This window comes from Sarcophilus harrisii, chromosome 3 (assembly GCF_902635505.1).
Source record: "Sarcophilus harrisii chromosome 3, mSarHar1.11, whole genome shotgun sequence".
Classification (NCBI taxonomy): domain Eukaryota; kingdom Metazoa; phylum Chordata; class Mammalia; order Dasyuromorphia; family Dasyuridae; genus Sarcophilus; species Sarcophilus harrisii.
The window spans coordinates 522,233,931-522,254,019 of record NC_045428.1 but is presented as its reverse complement, the minus strand read 5'-3'; the positions used below and the strand labels follow the sequence as shown (position 1 = coordinate 522,254,019).

General features: G+C 35.0%; 1 protein-coding gene across 2 annotated transcripts in view; it reads left to right on the top strand.

Moving 5' to 3' along the window:
* Positions 1-19,294, top strand: part of SPRYD7 (SPRY domain containing 7) — a 30,004-nt gene extending 10,710 nt beyond the window's left edge. The window contains exons 4-5 of one of the 2 annotated variants that reach the window (XM_031961957.1): positions 3,525-3,627; positions 17,849-19,294. In XM_031961957.1, the coding sequence (XP_031817817.1) occupies positions 3,525-3,627; positions 17,849-17,940 (195 nt within the window). In that variant the 3' untranslated portion in view covers positions 17,941-19,294. Of the gene's footprint in view, positions 1-3,524; positions 3,628-12,645; positions 13,123-17,848 lie in introns of those variants that run through there. The other variant, XM_031961955.1, reaches the window with a different exon arrangement.
* The last annotated feature ends 795 nt before the right edge of the window (positions 19,295-20,089 follow it).

Below are 20,089 nucleotides of genomic sequence, written 5' to 3'. Positions count from 1 at the left end.
AAAGCTGTTTTTAAGCCTTCTAGTCTTGTTGAAATTATTTTTTTATGGAAAAAAAATTTTTTTAAGAGATGGAAGGTTTTAACCATCTACTTTCCCCAGTTTCCCCATTTAAATGTTATATAGTAATTGGTTCTGTGTTTGGGTTTCATTTATTTAAATCATTGCCAGATGTCTGCAGCATGGAACATCCTTTCTCAATTGGTTATTTTTTAAAGAGACAATTTTGAAGTTAAATGGATACTGTCAACCTGTTTAGACTACAAAGATGAAGTTAAAACATAAGAAAGGATAATAAGTAACAAATGTTTTTCTTTGTTGACTCATTGAACCTCATCTTTAACGTGGGTCTTGCCCTCCTGTCTTTGCTCCCTTGCCATGAAAGTCAAATTCTGAAGTTGTGCTGACTGACATCACAGATTGCCAGGTTTAACCAGCCATTAGGGAGCCAGTCAACATGATCAAATCAGACCTTGAGCTTTTGTGCCAGTTGGATAAAGTAGAACCAATGAAGATGAAGTATCTGAAGGGTCAAGGAATTAGAAGAGGAAAACATTTGTTACTTGTTATCCTTCCATGTTATGGTAACTTCATCTTCATAGTCTAAACGTTTGTAATAGTTTAGAACAAATTTTACCAAATTGCCAACAGTAGCATAAGTAAAGTAGAATGGATTGCAGGGCCAGAAAAACATTTTCATATGTGGAGAATGTTTTAGCTTATATACTTTGTTATGCATGAAGTACAAGAAAACTGAGCATTCTGAATCTGGCCAAATGCATTTTGCAAATTTATTTCTCTAGTATTTAGTCCTAAAGAACTTTACATTCAGGCATTCAAGACAAAATTCCTTAGGCTCATTGTTTTCTGTCTTGTGTTGTTTTTTTTTAATATTTTATTTTCCCAAATACATGGAAGGACAGTTTTCAGCATTCACCTTTGCAAAACCTTGCATTCCAAATTTTTCTCCCTCTCTTCCTCCGTTTCCCCAAGACAGCAAGCAATCTGATACTTATGTATAGTTTTTCAAGAGTTTAAGCTCTATTCAATTTCAATTTGGGAAAATTTTATTTATAACGTGTATTTATGTGAAAATTTCACCAAAGATTTCTGTGTAGTTAGTGATGAATCTGAACCATATGTAGTGGAGCTGTTTTTTGTCAGTGATTTCATAAATATAATGCTTATAGACCGAGAGAATGATTAGAGAAATAGAGGTTTTATTTTTACATGGGGGAAGGGAGAGGGAGTAAATAAAAGCTTGTTAATTGAAAAATAATAATTTTAAGAAAGAATTGGCTTAGACCCATAAATATGTTTCTCACATCCTTATCCCTTTTTTTTCCCTTGGTGGTGTAATGTTTGTTCTCACATTATAAATTTGGGTTTGTGAGACTTGCCTGGCAGACTCTTTGCTTACAGTTAGGCCGTGCTGCCACCATGTGGGCAGTGATGGTTTTGTTATAACTTCATTCTAAACATTCTAAACTTCTTATAGATATAAAAAGAATAGTATAATTTTCTACTCAATTATGCTTTTTATATAAAAGTAGAATTCTATGTCACTGGGTTTCCCTAGGCACTACTACTAAGTAACTTTACATTTAAATAAGTTATATCATAGGAAGTTATATACATATGTACCATATGTACATAGTTGTACATAAAATGTACAACGTCAGATAGTACTGAGATACAAATAAGTATATTTTCCCCAAAGCAGTCACTGCTTACTTTTAAGATTTGAATAATAATAATTCTTTCTACTATACTTTGAGTTCCTGCACTTGAACTTAGATTTCAAAAGCAAATTCCAGGGCAGGGGTAGGAGGGGGAGAGGTGGTGAGGAAGAGAGAAGGGGTAGTTCCAGGATGTGTTATATAGGCCTGGATTAGGCCAAAGGAGTGTAGGACCATAGCATCAATTTCTGGTGCTGTAAGATGCTGTCCATAGGCTTGCCCTTAGGCATCCCAACAAGACAATTGTCAATGTATAATTTGGAGAGAAAGGCCAGGAAGTCCCAAAGAGGCATGTTCATTCTCTTGGTTTGCCATGCAGATTTCCATTTCTGCCCCGAGTCCCATCTGGTATTTGTGTTCTGAAGGGAGTTCATCTTTTATCAGTTAGTTCTTTTCTCTGGAGGAGATAAATGACTTGCTTTTAAAGGGCCCAGTACCCTTTTCCAAATACAAGTAATTCATGCCTATAAAAATACAACTTATAAAACTTTTAATAAAAGAAACATTTAAAGGAAGCATGAGAATTTTGAAAAAATATGTTTTCTCACAAATATATCTACATTTATCAAGTATTCACCAAAAACATCCTTTTTATGTGCATCATTTGAAATGAATTTACTTAGAAGAAAATGCTTTTTAGTTATTCCCATGATTGTGTTTTTCTAGAAACAAGATTTAAGATAAAGTTTAATTTTTTTCCTTTCATTTTCTGGGCTATTCCTGATTTTCTCTTTATAGTTTTAGAATGTTCCCAGCTTATTTTGGACCCACGTAATTTTGTAATATATCTTACCTTTTTGAAACATACTATTTCAAAAGATGTTCATATCCCAGGTCTGATACTCCTGATCTCTGTGACTCTGGGCAGCTCTCTTGGCCTCAGTTTCCTTGTCCATAAAACTTTGGGCTAGATGATTCTGAGGTTCCTTCCTGTTATAAAACTGTGATCCTATGTTTATAATTTTAATTCATTTTTATGTGAGCTTTTAAACTTTAACAGAGTATTTTCTTCATGGTAACCTTATGAAGAAAACTATACAGTTATTATTAACCAAATTTTATAGATAAAGAAATTGTGTCAGTGATTTGCTTAGGGATACACAGGCAGAAATTGTTTGTAGTTAAATTTTAGCTCCTATTTCCCCCTGGCTCTTAATGCCCTTCACTTTCCACTACATCATGTTGCCTCTAAGCAAAAAAAAAAAAAAAAAAAAATCATTCTGTAAGCTAGTATAACAAGTTGAGGAGTATAGAAACATTTTTTAAACAATTTGAAAACATTAAAAGGTGATAAGCTACAATGGGGACAGGCACAATGAACATTATCCGCTGGGAGTCAGTTTTTATGCATGGAAAGCAATAATTTTCAGCTTGAATTAAAAAGATCCCTCTACTTGTTTATAATTTATATGTAATTTTTAAGAGTAGAAAGTGCTAAAAATTCATATTACATAGCTCCTTTGCTTCAGTTTAAACTGTGAATAGTTGTTTTATGTCTTTAATCAATTGTAATGTAACCAAATTGTTTTATTCAAGTAAATTTATTCTTCTCGTACTTTTAAATCCTTAATGAAAGCATTCTTTCTAGAGTAGAAATGATTAGTGATCATGTGATTCTTATCTAGTTTTTTGTATTCTTCCAACAAAGGATCTAGTGTGTTTTCTGGAAGATGCATTTTTCTTGATGATGGAAGTATACATCCTATCATTTTCAGCTTATTTATAAAGAATATACTTATTAAATTAATTGTGTATTAAAAGACTAACATTTTCTACTTTGTTCCCTAGGGTATTACATATGACCATGTAGAATTAAATGTTTATTTGAATGGAAAGAATATGCACTGTCCAGCATCAGGGATACGAGGGACAGTGTATCCTGTTGTATATGGTAAGCTAAGAGTCTTAAATTTTCATTCAGCTTTTTGTTGTTGTTATTTTTCAGTCATTTTCATCATGTAAATGTCACATGCTCTTTGTGAGCCTATTTGGAGTTTTCTTGTCAAAAGATACTGGAGTGGTTTGCCATTCTTTCTTTAGCTTATTTTATAGATGAGGTCAAACTGAGGCAGAGAGCATTAAGTGATCTGGCTGGGATTACAGTAAATACCTGAGACCTAATTTGAACGCAGGTCTCCCTGACTCCAGGCCTGGTGCTCTTTGGTTCAATAATAGTTGTATTTAATATTTACAAGTTTCAGTTTAATATATAGAGTATTCTTCAGTAAAACATTTTGATAAGCATTTGAAGAATTAAGTTTTCTAAATGTTTTTCTCTGTATTTAAAAATAAATAATCCCCCTCAGTGCTTGCCAAGTACAATAATTGTGCTTCAATTTATTATAATCAGATCCTCATTTTTAATACCTCATTTTTTTACTTTTTAAAGTGTAAAACCATTTTAAAAAATTATTAGAAAGAATATAACAGCTATTTTAACAGCACCTAGCAAAAGAACATTTGCATAGTAACTTGGGGCAAGTTCTGAACATTTTTTTTTTTTGGAAGTTGGAGTAGGACTTTCACAACACATGGACAAAGCAATAATAGCCAAATTGTCTCCCTGAGAGTAATTACAGGGAGTTCCAAAAGTATTGGTGTTTTAACATCACCAAGACTCTTGGGATATTCTATATAGAAATCTTTATTGAAGAAATTAAGAAATTGAATGTTGGGGGTTACATTGGTTATTTTGTATTTGATAGTAAAGGGAGATTGGTTTTTGTGCTGAGGCTTGTTGGATTCTTGGTTCATTTCAGTAGACCATGAGCCAGCAGGTACTAATGAATTTAGGAGATAGAATTCACTGTTTCTGCAAGTGTGATTATCCCTGTACTGCATGTGGCTTTCTTATTTTTCTAAACTTTATGTATGCAGGAACATTATCAGCACTCCATTAACCTCAGAGTGTGCTCAGAGTAAAGGATTCTTTTATTTTCTCCTTTCCCTTTGCCTCTCCTTCTTTTCTTGCCTTTCCCTTTTCCCCCCTTATTCACTCCTCACCCCTTCCTGCTCCTTTTTTTTCCCCTTCTTCTTATCTATACTGGAGGAGGGAGAAAGAAGTAAGAAAAAAGGCACCTAAGGATACTATAAAGCTATTTTGCTTTAGAATCATAACCCTTTTCCTGAAGCATGGTCCCGACCACTCATAAAGGGTCATCCAGCTTTAAGGTGCACATTGTTGCTGAGACATCCCATATTGATTTTAAATATTTAAATTTCTTTTCTTTGGGCAGGCTTTCAAGTATTCCCAAATTCCTATAATTGATCCTTTATCCGTAAAAGGAATCCCCACTATAATTAAACAAATTCAGTCTTTGTTTGAGGCAACTTGCCACTTCCCAAGGCAGCCCATTTTAATTTTGAACAACTCTAATCATTAGGAAATTGGTAGACCTCAAGCCTAACTTTGCCTCTTTGAAATTTCCATGCATTTCCTAGAACTGCCCTCTGAGACCACCACCACACAGGTAAATTGTAATTTCTCTACTACAAGATAACTTTAAATATTTGAGTTCAGCTATTTTGGGTGTATCCCAGTCTTTTTCTCCAAGTGAAATATGCCCATTTCTTTCTAGTCTTCCATCTGCCATTAACTCATCAATTCTGGCTGCCACCTCTGGAAACATCAGGGAAAGAAGGAATTGAACAACTTTGTTTTTTCTCTTTTTCTCTCTTGGTATCAGCACACCAAGATTCAGGCTTATCCCTCTGTAGTATTCCTCTTTACCTCATTATAGCTTAAAAACTTTCCCTACCAGGTTCACTTCATATCTTCAGACAGCTTCCATTTTTCCTCCTCAGAATTATTTTACATTGTGTCTTCAAAGTTTCATTCTTGAGAATTTCCCATCCTTCCTATACTAATTGCTCTTATAGAATTTTAGTCCATTTAGTCTTTGTTCTTCCTCTGAACCTATGCAATCCATTTTCCCAAAATGTTGAGTTAGGATGGAATGCTTACTCTCAAAGTTCCTATTATTCACAGACTAGCAATCACTTCCTCTTTCTAAAATTAATATCTTTTGTTTCCACCTTGCCTAAGTTTCCCCTTGTATCATTTCCCTTTTTCCAGTCTAAAGAGCCATCCAGTTTCTCTATTTTAGTGAGAATTAGATCTAGAATGGGATTACCTTTTATTGCTTCCTCTGCTTTAAGCATATCAATAAAAATACTTTTAGTAGAGATAACTCCAGCAGATGTGTGAATAGTTGAAACCCTCTCCTTCCCCCCCCCCCCCCCCCATTACTGTCATATCATGCCTCTTGTCAGGCATGTGATGTGTTTCCTGAACAGTTAATTTATTTCTCCTTTTTGTCCTGGCAGTCTGTACAATACTGTGAAGACAAATTTGCTTCTGTTTCTCCATTGGGCTTCACCTAAATGATCTCCACCAAGTTTCCTCCTTTCTGGTTCCTGGGTTTACTTTAATAAACCTTTAGTATGTACTTAATATACATTCAAATATAAAATAACCCTGCCTTTTTTTTTTCCTGCCCCACCCCCTTTTATTAAAATAAGGTACATTTTCTTAGAGGCCTATGTAATTCAGTCATGAATTTCCACTGGAACTTGTGAAATAAAATTTGGCTCCTTTTAGGATCTGCTTTCTCCTGTTGGTTGCATTTTTGTAGATTTTTAAGGCCAATTCTTTTACTGGGATCCTTTATCTCTTACAATTTTCTAGATGTCCCAGTTACTCTTCTTCCTTCATCATATCTCTTCTTTTGGACCTAGCTTTCTCCTTCTATCTTTTTCATTTTGAAGCCATTTTATTACATTAGCAAGATACCAGATAGATATATTCTTGTCAGTCTCCTCATTCTAGCTTGCAATTGTCCTTTCAAAAATATGCTGTCCACAGCTTATTGAAATCATTTGTTAATGAGTTTTCAGAAATCAACTTCCTAGGAGTCTCCATTCCTCTTGAAATGCCTTCTCTTCTATAGTTTAAATATTACAGTGTCTCATCTATCCTTTTTCTGTATTATTGATGGATGATACAGGTAGACTGTTTGGATATGAGCTTCAGGATTTTTTTAATACATCAACTAGGAAAGTTGCCTCTTTGCCTCTTTCTTCCTCATCCTTTCCATTCAGCACTTGGAATGGAGCCCTGTTTTAGAAAAAAATAGTTCTAAATGGGTAATATTTTTTAAATGAACTATAATCATTAATAAAACAGCATCAATTCATCATGCTCATTTTTTCTTCTCTCACATGTCCTTTGGTGCTATTGATTGAGAATACTAGGTCTTAGCAGTAAGTTTTTTCTTATGGCATTGAAGGCCACTTCTTAGGGTTGCAAAGAGTCATGATGACTATCATCTTGAATCCATAATTCTTTGCTTAGTTGTGAAAGCTAAGTCAATTTTCACAGTGGTCCATTCTATTGAGGAAACAATAAAGTGTGCTCTGAGTAAACTGTAAAACTTGGGTGTTTTGTTTCTGTCATTGTTTTACTACCTGTGGTGACAGGGTAGTTGGTAGATGTATGAGAGCCAGGAAACTTGGGTTCTGGTCTATTGACCTTGAACAAGATTTCTTTGGGTTTTCATTTTCTGATCTGTGAAATGAAGGATTTCCATTTAATGATATTTAAAATCCTTTCTAGTTTTGTCTTTCTCTAATTCTGTATTTGACTTGTCTGTCATCGTTAGCTCAAATAAAATGGCTTCTTATCTCTTTAGATGGGGCCATCAGGGCTCTATCAGCTCTGAAAACAGGACTGTTCTTTCCCCTTTCCGCATGCGGGCCTCTCCTATGAACCAATTTCAGTGAGCACATCAGCTTCACATCATTTTTTGCATTCTGTTTGTTATCTCAGAAGGTGGAAGCTGTTTTGAATCTGTTGGCCCGATTTCAAGTGCTTTTCTTATGGCTACTTGTGAAAAATAAGGCATGACAATGAAGATGAATAAAGCTAATATGAGTCTGGCTTAATTTTAAAGAGTGGAACAGTTTTTCAGCAAAGGTACCATCACATGTCTTCCATGTGCTGTTTGTAAAATGCATGGCCTAGATTGAGTCCAGGATTCACTTCCTGTTCTGCCACAACTAGCTGTATAACCTTGGACAAGTCACCAGACTTTGTCCTCTTTTTAAAATAGGGATATCTCCCTCCCCCCCAAAAAAAACCTGCCTCATAGGACTTTTTTGAGGATCAACTGAAGCAGTGAAAATGAAAGGTTAATAGTTTACTTTAGCCACATAATAATTAATTATTAATCACAATAATGATTAATGAAGGGTAATATTATTTAAGTGACAATGACAAGACATTTTCTTGGTTCTCAGGCTCAGAAACTCATAGTGTTTTTCACTCACTAATAATCATGATTTTTTTGTTTGTTTTTAGCTGAGGCAATTGGGGTTAAGTGATTTACCCAGGGTCACACAGCTAGGAAGTGTTAAGTCTTTGAGGCCAAATTTGAACTCAGGTCCTCCTGACTTCAGGGCTGGTGCTTTATCCACTGTACCACCTAGCTGCCCCAATCATGATTTTTATATCCAGATAACCTGCATCCTGGCATTCATCTCTTTGGTGTTTCTTGCTCCCTCCTCACTTTTTTCTGGCATTTGCCTGAACCTTAGTTTGGACCTTATCAGTGCTCCTCTGGACCATTGCTGTCATCTTCTAGCTGGTCTTTAGTGTATGGCATTTTACTTAATCTCACTGGACCTTAACTTCCTTATCTGAAAGGTTTGACTCAGTGGCCTCTGAAATCCTTTTTCCAGATTCTAGACCAATCAATATTTTAGGCCCTTATTCAGTATTACAAAAGTAAGAAAATTCCTGTTTCAGTCATAATTCTTTCCTTCATTGTTAACATGTAGAACAAAGTTTTTTATTGTTTTTTTTAAAGATCATTGATATTTTCAAGAAACTTTTACACATAGAAATGAAAATAAATCATAATGTGTAGAAGCTTAGATGAGCTTGAAGTTTTTTCTTTTGTCATTTTTCTGTTTTGTACATTTTCCCAACATGTTAAAAAGAAATTTGAATCAATCTTGCCCTTGTTAACCTATTTGCCTCTAATAGTGAGAGGGAAGGGAGAGATAGGCTTTTAGAAATTCAGAGTTGAAATCCTGTTTTGTTGTTTAAATCCAAAATGACCATAATGACAACTAATGATTGAATATTCATTCTCTGCAGTTTACCACGTATAGCAAGCTGGGAAATTACAGAAAGGCAATTCAGTATACTTGTACTGGCTAAGAATCATAACTGATAAAAAATAACAGAATCTCCATGCACACTCCCAGGTGGAAAAGCACAGATGAGAGTCTGGGGAGAATGGAGTGAAGCATGTCTAGAGCACAGTTCGTTTATTTATTTATTTATTTGCAGCTGGGCAAATTGTTGACAAGTTGGAGAAATCAGAAGTTTCCAGTTGTTAGATGATATAAGCTCATAAAGAAGAATTTTAATTTGAGGTAATAGCTGGTATAAATGGCACAGATAAGGATACTCGGAGAGTAATGTGTAAGTAATGTTAAGAGAAATCTTTAGTAACATTTAAAGGGATGATTTGGATGTAGGCAAGTAGTCCATATGTATAGTGGTAAGGAACAGGATTAGAACTGTGGAATTTTAAGGCCAGCCCACAAAATATTATCAAGGAAAAATCAATGATATAGATATGTTTTGGAATTGAGGTGATTCTGCCTCTTATTTATAATATTTCACAAACTTGTGGCCCAGCCAAGGATACATGCAGCTTTTACATATACAGTCAACTACAGATGACCCATGTACTGTATATATATATAAATTGTCTAGTTATTTATCCATTGGGACTTAGTAGCTCCTGTTCCCTCAGATGGGGATTTCCCTGTTTTTGTATTGAGTTCTTTTTTCTTTTGGCTTTTGTGGCATATTGTTTATTAATTCCAAAAAGAGTAGTTTATATATTTCTATTCCTTTGAGTTTGTTAGGTTAGAGCCATTAAAAACAATTTTCAGAGATTTTTGGAGCAGTGCCTCTCAAATTATCAGTTTTAGTTATATGAATTTAATTGACAAGGTCACTAGAAGTAAATATAGTGACCTATAAATGTTTGATAATATGGTCAGAGCAATGAATATTTGTACTTTACTCAGTAGCTAAGCTTATCATTGGTCTTTTTTTCACCAATAAAGATTTTCAGTGAAATACATTTCTTGTGTTTTGGAGAAACATAAAAGTAATCCCAGAGTTCTATAGGCTTGTATAATAGGAAAGTGATTTAATACTCAGAATTTTTAACCTGGTAAATCAGATCTAATATTGTTTAGAATTAATTTTATAAGAAATCACAATGAATACAGTTTTTCTTGTTCTGTATGTATGTTTCTTGTTCTGAATCTTGCCTCTTAGATTGACTATGTTGGAATAAAGATAATTATTTGATTCTCCTTTATCCCTGACAAAAGGCTTCATCATAGGGAGGATGACCCTATGTCATTAGCAGTTATGTGAGAAGAGCATAAGCCCTAAAGAGTTTTACCAATTTGGAAAAACTCTTAATAATAAGGGTCCAGGACAGATTAGATGGGGTGTGAATTGCTGTTCCAAAGGACTCTTCACCAAATGGTTAGTCACTGCTACCAAGTGATGGATTTTTTTGACCACAGAAATCCATGAAGGCATTTACATTTACTAAGATACAAAGGTTTTAAAGGTATAGTGACAATGAAATTAGAGTTTTTGAGGTGAAATTTTGTGATATTCTTTTTTTTTTTTTCTTCTTTTTTCTTGGGGGGGGGGAATGGAGGAGAGTCTAAACTGATAATTTCATTGGTCTTAGGAGAACTTAATGAGAAAATGCATATGGATGGGTAAGCAAGCTCTAGAAAGAATAAATGGAAATCATCTCAGAGGGAGTGGTCTAAGTTTGACAGGGATCATGAACAGCTTCCTGTAAGAAAGTAGGATTTTAGCCAGGACTTGAGGAAGTCAGAGAAGTCAGGAAATGATGAGGGAAGATTTCCAGGCATGGGGAACAATCAGAGAAGTGCTCCCCGTTAGGAGACAGAATGTCTTGTGTGAAGAAAACAAGGAAGTTAAGGTCATTGGATGGCTGAAGGGGGAAGAGGGGCCTGCTTGCAGAGTTTTATATTTGATCTTAAAAGTAGAAAGCCGTTCATTCTTTTATTCTATCTGGGTTACTGAACTTTCTGTTCCTCACACAGTACTCCTTCTCTCCTCTGTGCTTTTGCATTGCCTGCCCTCCATGTTTGCCCACCTCTCCCTTCTCATTTCTATTCCTTAGAATATCTGCTCTCCCTCAAACTTTGTCATTTTCCTCAGGAGGCTTTTCCTGGTCCCCTGTATTATTGCCTTCCCCTCTATTGGTTCTGTATGTAACATATGTGTCTTTTTAAGGACACTTCTTTTTGTTAGAATATAAATTCTTTGAGGGCAGGGACAAATTCCCTGTATATTTCTGTGTTCAGTCATGACCAATCCTTCATGACCCCTATATCATGCTATCCATGGGATTTTCTTGGCAAAAATCCTGGAATGTCCTCGGTTTCTTTCTTCAGTGGATTAAGGGAAAACGGGGATTAAGTGACTTGCCTAGGATCATACAGATAATGAGTATCTTAAGGCAAGATTTGAATTCAGGTTTTTCCAACTCCAGGCCTAGAGCTCTTTTCACTCAGCCATCCAGTCAGTATATATCAGTCAGGTCTGCCTGACTCTAAGGCCATCTCTCTGGCAACTTCACCATGCTACTGTTCTTTATGTGGCATTCACCTAAATTGAAATGTGCCTTTCTGTTCAAAGAAAAAATATTTTAATTGCTTCATCCTAGCTACTTTCTATAGTAGAACTTAGAATTTTACTTTTGAAATTAAATTTTCTCAGTTTCTCCAATTAGACTTGAATGTGTGACAATGACAAGTAGACAATATATGAAGTCCTTTTTGTGTTCTAAGACCATTCCAACTCAGTAGACATGATACAGCTATTACTTGTGACTAATTTTCATAATAGTAGAAACTTTAAAAATACTTATGAATTATTTCAGTTTTTAAAGAGAAATACCCTCTAAATTTTGTAAACATTTATGGTTTGCAAGTGAATGTTTAGAAGTTCTTTTGAATATGTGTGTGAATACACACGTGTGTGTGTGTGTGTATATGTATTTCACCTCAGTTATTACCATTGGTATCTCATTCTGAGTAGATGTGGTATAAACCATGTATATGCTCCTGAAATTTGCTTTCTTCATTTTTATTATTGTATGTAGAATTGATAGAAGTGTAGGAAGATATCACAAGTAAATGAGTAGGAAATGTAATGGAGTCTTAGAACTCCACTGGTGTGCAAATGACTCTGCAGTACATTTAATTCTAATTTATTTTGAAGGCAAGTTTTCTTGTTAGCAAATCACATGCTTTTTTATGTGGTTGAATGTACTGCCTACTCTTCCTGCCCACCTTTTATGTCACTTTTCCTGATTCACCTTTATTCAAATCTTATCTATTCATTACCACAGACATTAGACTCATTCAGCTACAATTCATAAAGTTTTATATGTATATATAAATTTTTAGTCATCATTGTCTACAACCCTAATACAGTTGAAATCTGCTTTTTGAAAGTAAGATTATATTTTGGGAAATGATGGTGATATAAAAAAAAAATTTAAAGGCCTAAAATCTTTTAAGAAAGTAAGTTTATTGGATATTATAGATTCAAAGATTGATATGTGCAAAAGTTTTGTGGTTCTCCTATGTATTCCTAAAGATTTATTCCTAAAAATATAATTGAGAAATCAAAACAGCTTTTGTATCTTTTGTTTTCTGTTAAAGTTAACATTTTTAGGAAATGATTATTTCATAGTCATTTGTATTACATTATCCATAAACTATAAAGATAATCTGTTCTAATTTAATATCTGTTTCTTTCTTTTAGTTGATGACAGTGCAATTTTGGATTGTCAATTCAGTGACTTTTATCATATTCCTCCAACTGGTTTTGAAAAAATATTATTTGAACAGCAAATCTTCTGAATATACTTGCATTGAAAAGTTCTTCCCCTTCGCTATCCCCCCAAAACCGTTAACTACCATCTTAATAAAGCTTCACTTGATCTATAGGAAGTATATTCTCTGTTTTTAATAAATGTTTGTGAAGTTATCTAAGGAATCAATCGATTAAACACAACAGCAGAATTGTGATTTAAAGGACGAAGTTGTGTTTCGTGATGTGAATATCTGCATTTTTGGACAATTTATATGTATAAATGGAAACTCACAGACAGTATTAAATGAAAATTTGTATGCTTATGATGTTTAGGAAGGAAGTTTATTTCTTATGTGAGACACTTGATTTATGTCATAGGGATAAAGTCAGTTGTGATTTTATTCATTCTGAAATTTGTACCATGTTTAAAAAAAACAAAACAATCTTGTCTGCAGTCCTGTTATCTTCTTTTATAGTATATTCTTTTTGTGTATAGAATGAAGAGTGACAAATATTTAAAATTAACTGCTAGGTTTTTTCCAGCATGTCTTCAGTGTAAAAGTTGGCTCTTTTTCATAAATGTTAAATTTATGTTTAATTTGTATGTTTCACTGCTTTGTATTTGCTTTATGTAAGGAATAATAGAATTATATATTTTTAATGATTGTCAAACATTATGTTGAATGTGAAAAAGCAGAACTGAACACAAGAAATATTTATGAAGACCACCATGCTGTGTTATTGTACTCTCAGAGTAATTATGGATTGATCAGTGACGTAGTATACACTGGCAAAACACAATGGAAAATTATGATGAAGCGTTGCACTTGAACTGTAAATCATAGTATCCTTTTCTGGAATATTTTATTTAAATGTCTTGTTTTTCTGCAATGAACAATAAAATGAATAATGGTTAAGATGAAATTCAGTATCACAACTAACTACTGAAAACATTCTTTTTAATTTAATTTAAAGTTACATATGCTGAGCCCAGTTTTTCCCTTGTATACTAGGAGACATTTATCTCAGAATTTGGTATAGTTTGGTACAAGAGCATTGAATGAAGTCAAAGGAGCTACATTCGCATCCTGCCTCTGTTAGTTATGAGCTGGATGGTTTTGATGAAGTCATTTAATTTCTTTGGCTTACAGTTTCCTCATCTGTCGCTTGAATTCTAATCTTATCCATTTATAGAAGAGGGAAGTGAGCCCTTCATTCTGCCACTTAGATTTTACTTATTGTTTTTTAAGGCAAAATCACTGTAGTTTAGCAAACTAAATGCAGAGTAGGTTAAAAAATATATATATATATGTCACCTCCTTTGTCTTTTTTCACAAATGAAGATATTGTGACTGAGAATGGTGGAAGTGGTTTGTTTGTGCTGGCATGTAATAGCCCAAGTAGACCCAAGACTTGAACCCTACAGCAGAGTGTCCAGGTGATAGAGCAAGGGTTGGGGAACCCAAAAGAGCAGGTGCTTTTGCTCTAACAAAGCAGAGGGGAGAATTCTGCAAACAATTGCACACACCATTTAATATAATCTAATGAAGCATTCCTGAAAGTTTATGATAGACGGTTTCATCCATTTGATGGGAAAATCTGACAAAACGTTTATTCTTGTTAAGTTGTTTATCGAGTAGTTAATACTATGGTCCTATTAGTAATTTGAGATTTTGAAATCTTAAATATGCCCTAAGAAGATTTATGAAGGAGTTGAACTGAACTTTAGTTCCCATGATATTAGTTTGTGACTTTGTATTAATATTCAGTTTCTTAAAAAAGTATTTTTAATCTATACTTTTTATATCAGTTTATTCTTCAATACATCCCTCCCCTCTTTTTTATCCAGTGAAGCTGTGCCTTGTAACAAAGATTTTAAAAGCAGTTCAGCAAAACTAAACATGTCAACTGTGTCTGACAGTTTTTGCAATCCATAATCCCCTGCCACTGCAATGAAAGCACCTCAAGGTAAAATCATATTTCAAAATAGTCTTAGCTTTCACTCATATAGTATTTTATCTCTAGAAAGCCCATTTGCAGTCATGTCACTTGAGCCTACCACAGCCCTTTTGATGTAGGTCACACAAGTAGTCACTTCTTAAAGAGACACTATGACACCCCAGATAGGCTTGTCCTGGACCATTTTGTGTTTATCTACATCTTCCTATCTGTATAATATTACAATTTAAAAATGTTTATTATGTTATAATGTTACTCTCAATTACAAAAAAAGCATTTTTTTTAAAATTGCAGCCTTTTGAACAAATGCACTCCCTCAAAACTATCTTCCACCATGCCATTCTGGAAATGACACTTCTCAATGTCTTTCTCAACTTTCATTCTTTATCTGGGAACATTTTTGAGATTAAAAATGAAGCACTCCCTTAGATGAACAGAGAAATTAGTTTGGCGTAATCACATAACTAAAATATTTAGTGGTAATAGGAGATGTAAGTGCACATTTATTTTAGGAAATTAAAGTCAAAAGCTTGTTACAATTATATGGGTGTTGAGTTCAATATATTTTTGTTGTCTATTATTCTGTCCTCATATATTGTATAAAGAATATTTCATAAAAATCCATTTACCAAGCTAATGTGGCTGTCTGTACTATCTGAAATGAAACAGTCATATAGCATGTTAGAGCAAAAAAGGACCTTAGGAAGGGGGATGGGAAGGACATTACTTGGAATCAGTTGCTTGAAGTCTGTGCTCTTTAATAATACCATTTATTATAGTGTTTAACGTTTGCAAAGTAGCTTTCACATTGAGACTCCCAACAATAAGGAAGGAGGTATTATTATTATCCCCACTTTATTCATGGGCAAATTGAAGCAGATAGTGGTTAAATGACTGTTCCAGGATGATGCCGCTGATAAGTATCTGAGGCTGGATTTTAACTCCGGTTTTGCTCCAAGTCCTGTGAATGCTCACTAGCTACTCACTGAGTCTGCATCCACACAGCCCACTATCAATCTTTTTCCAAATGCTACTTGCCATTCAGATACAACAATGGGACAAAACAATTTTGTTGTGGAATATCTGACAGGTTTTTTTCTTCTTTGTTCCCTGGAGAAAAAGATATGTATGGGATAATACTGGGTCCTACACCCAGGCTCAAGGCTTGAGGCACTTATTAACCAGCACTCTCTTATTCCATGCTCTCATAAATCAAGTTTCAAGTCCCCTACTCTAAAGATATCCTTCTGTCTTCCAGCTCCCGGTTATTCATTTTTTCCCTCAAATCCAGTCATTTCTGGGGCTCCACACCAAAGCACACCCTCCCCGACTCACCTGATTCATAGTCATGTAATATAAATCTTTTCTCTGTGTGATTCAATGCCACATACATCTATGGGTTCAGTCACAACCCAAAATGGTGATTATCTGAATTTGCCTCAGATCTTTGTGATTCAGGCAATTAAGAGATCATCAGTAATTTTGGAGATAGTTTCAGTGGAGTGATATAATAGAGAATGTCTTCCATTTAAACTTTGGGTGGAATCACTCCCCCCCCCCCCAAAAAAAAAAAAAAAAAAAAAAAAAACACCCCCCCCCCCCCCAAAAAAAAAAAAAAAAAAAAAAAACACTGGCAAAACCCTTTGTTAAGCAAATACTTCCCTCCTTAGGCATAAATCACACCTCTGGTACACAGAGCTTGTTGAATGGTATTTTATCTGGTTGCATCTCAAGCATGGCCATATGTACATTGAGGAAAGTCTGGAACTGGTGGAATAGCAGTGGGAAATCTATCTGACCCCTTCTATTTGTGATTAAACATAATTAGAAAAGAGTCTGGAGTATATGGAGAACAGGTTTCCTCAATTTAGAGAGTGAATGGTGTGGTCAGTGATTGAACATTATGAGGTAAGTGTATTAAGATGAGTTATAAGTGATGAGATGATATAGCATGATTCTGAGACGATGGGAATGATTTGGGGGCACATCCAGATATGGATGCCCAGTAGTTAAGTGGCTGTGGAGTCAGATTCCTGAAGAATTAAGCTTAGAGTGAGCTTTGTATTATGACATTGTGGATGGTATGTGGACATAAGATGGATGTTGGTATGTTCTGAGGCTTTAAGCTTTGAATCTGGGTTTCAGTGGCCTCCCCATAACCAATATCTTCTTTAGGTAAGTTGGGGTTCAATTTGAAGGGCTATTTTTTTCCAACTACAGAATTATATTTTTAAAATTAATGGCCCAGAAATCTTTATGCCACTGAATTATTTGGAATATAACAAAATTTAAACCCAGCAAGATAGAATTCTATTGAAGCACAATTGGCTGGAGATTTCATATAAAAATTCAGCTTCTATACTAGGTAATTACCTGAATAATTACTATTTTCCTACTGTTTAAATCTAACTATGGAATTCAAACAAAAATAGTGTCCTGGGGTAAAAATAGGATTAATGTTATTTCAAATAAATATAGTAACTTAATCTTTATAAATGATTATTAAGTTATTAACATTGATTACCTCATGTTATCAGGTGCTATATATATATATATAAATATTATTTCATATGTGCTCTAAAATTTGAACAAAAACTATGTTAAAACTATGAATATTTCCCAAGAAGCTCCTATATTACAAGGAACTCCCAAAAGGAAGAGTTTCTTCTCCAGTGCTTTACATTTATAATTAATTAATAAACAAAGACTCAAAAATTAAACTTAAAATTTTTGAATAAAGAAAACAATAGAATATTGGTTTTTTCCACAGTTTGGAAGCAGGACAGTTGGTTTGTAAGGTGAGAAAGGCAGCAGTTCTAACAAAGACACCAGTGTATCTCAATGCTATAGATACCTATAGAAAAGGAATAAAGGAAGGAGAACCCTAACCAGAATTTCTGGGCTATTTTCTAGACTGGCCCATCATGCTGGTGTTTGGGACAAGAGAGTGGGACCTCTGTGGATAGACATTGTAGCCTCAGGGGGCCTAGTCATTGAAGTGACTTTCCCTCTGGGTTTTGTTCTGCTGTGGTGGGTGCCTCTGTAGGAATAGTTCTGTGTGCCAGAGTGTGTTATAGAGGCGTTTGTAATCTTAGGCACTCTAAAGAGCAATGCAATGAGATCACTGTGTCATAAAGCTATCCACAGCTGCATTCATGACGGCCCTTCTCAGCCCTCCTTTGTTCTCTTTCAGATACTTTCGTCAGAGGTCATGGGATCCTGACTGTAATACCTCCACTTTGGTCTCTAACTCTCTTCCCATCCCTGATTTCTAGAAAGACCTGAAAGGAGGAGTATAAAGGCTGGATGAACAGCTAAGGAATTGCAAGGATTGCTCACTCATATTGTGGTAAAACAGTAAAACGGGTTACCATGGTGACTTCACTGCTCTGTACCTTTTGATGAGGAAGTGTTTCTAGTATCCAAGTCTGCCATTGTTTTGCCTGTCCTCATTCCAGGGGCTTCGTGGGACATTATGACCCAATGTGACTTTAATACACCTGCTGAGCATGGGCTTTACCATGGACATATTGGGGAAAACTTCCCTAGATTGGGCACTTCTCTAATGGAGAGTTACGTAACGGGGGAGTGACATGGCATTTATAGCAGAACTGCTAATCATTTGAAAATAGCAACATCACAAACAAGTTTGGCTATTTCCATTATGGGTCTCGCAGATGGTCTTTGTCATACTCCAGACATCTCTCATCAATGTGAATATTCTCTTTGAGAAGGCAGATCACAGTTCATTCACATTCAGCTGTCCTGTGTGATTCTTGTTCATGTCCTCCTATGGACTTTCTACATCAAGACGGGAGATTCCTAGTGGTCCTTGACTTTGCATGGATACCAGCTGAGCCTGAAGGCTATCCATGTTGAATCAGTGTCACCCCCACTAGGAGTATATGAGTCAGGGTCTCTCCTCGGCTTTCTCTAGGAAGGGCAGGCTTTAGAAAGCCTCACTCCCTCCACAATCCGAAAGCCTGAACAGTTGATCTATGAAGTGTTTTGTGGTTGCAATAGTTTGCCAGTTCCTTCTTCAGCTCACTTTACAATTGAGAAAACGAAGGCAAACAGGGTTAAGTGATGTGCCCAGAATCACACACCTATTAAATATCTTAAGGCAGATTTGAACTCGTGAGGAAGAGTCCTGATTCCATGCCCAGTGCTCCACCCACTTCACCATCTAGCTGCCTGATAGATGTAGTAAATAGTCTTAAGGATCAACTAACTGGTGCAGTCCTACCTGAAACTTTTGAAGAAATAAAATAATTCCAAAACTATTTCTGAATTTTTTAAAATGATGATGTCAGGAAAATGAAAGCCTATTTTTTGAAGTTTCTAGAACAAAAAATTTGAACGAGTCTTTGACCGTAGAACAAATACATAATATAAGCAGCAAGCAGGTATATCCAGCAAAGAAGACAGCTTCTAATTTGAAGAAATGTCCAAATTGCTTCATAACTCTTACATGAGACATTGCCACTGGTAGACAGCAAAAATTATGGCCTTCTCTTGCCTGGAAATTTATTTTTGTCTTTTACCTTTATATATTCAAATCCATCATGTAAAGACCCTTCTCCATTTCAATGTCTGGAATGATTATTAAAACCAAATTTACCACAAAGTTGGTCCTTTGTTGAGTTTTTTTTTTCCTATGTGTATATGTGTGCTCCAATATGTACAGATTCCTGAGCCAATAAATTTACAAAGTGAGAATTCTAAATTTTCTTGCCACATGAAAGAAGAGCTGTTTGCCAGACAAAATAATCCAAATAAAAGTCTTGACCGTGAGTGCCAGGTTGATCCCTTCTTTGAGGAAGCATTTGCTTTCAGCTTTCAGCCTATCAACATGGTATCTATACAATGCACCTTTTAAAAGGATTGGCAATACTTCCCATCATATTGCTAAGCATAAGCTTAAATTCAACCAAGTTTGAAAGTGTTCACACTCTGTGATAAACTCCAAACTAAAATGGATCTGAATGTGCTGAATGGGAGAATGAAGCCCAATGAGAACTAAGACCAATCAAGACCACATGATTGATGCATATTACTACTTTTTTGGCAAGGAATGTTATATTTCCTTGTCTCCATGAGAACAGCAACTCTGTCCTTAGGTATATTTTTAAGTGTTTCAGCATCAAGAATATCCCTGTGGTCATTTCTTGTTTATCCATGATAATGGGAAATGGGGATAGTGAGACTGTAGTATTTGAAATTCAAAGAAAACATAAAATTTATTTCGCATAACTTCTTTCCTAAACATTTGACTAGAGTTGCTTATGACCACCTAGATTATCTTGTATTCACCCTCGTTTTCTTTCCATCTTAATGTAACCACCAGAGTCTCATTTCACAACGGCACCCCATGTACTTTGTGGAGAAACATTCACTCACAACCATAATTTGAAAGCTTGTACTGTTTATTTTT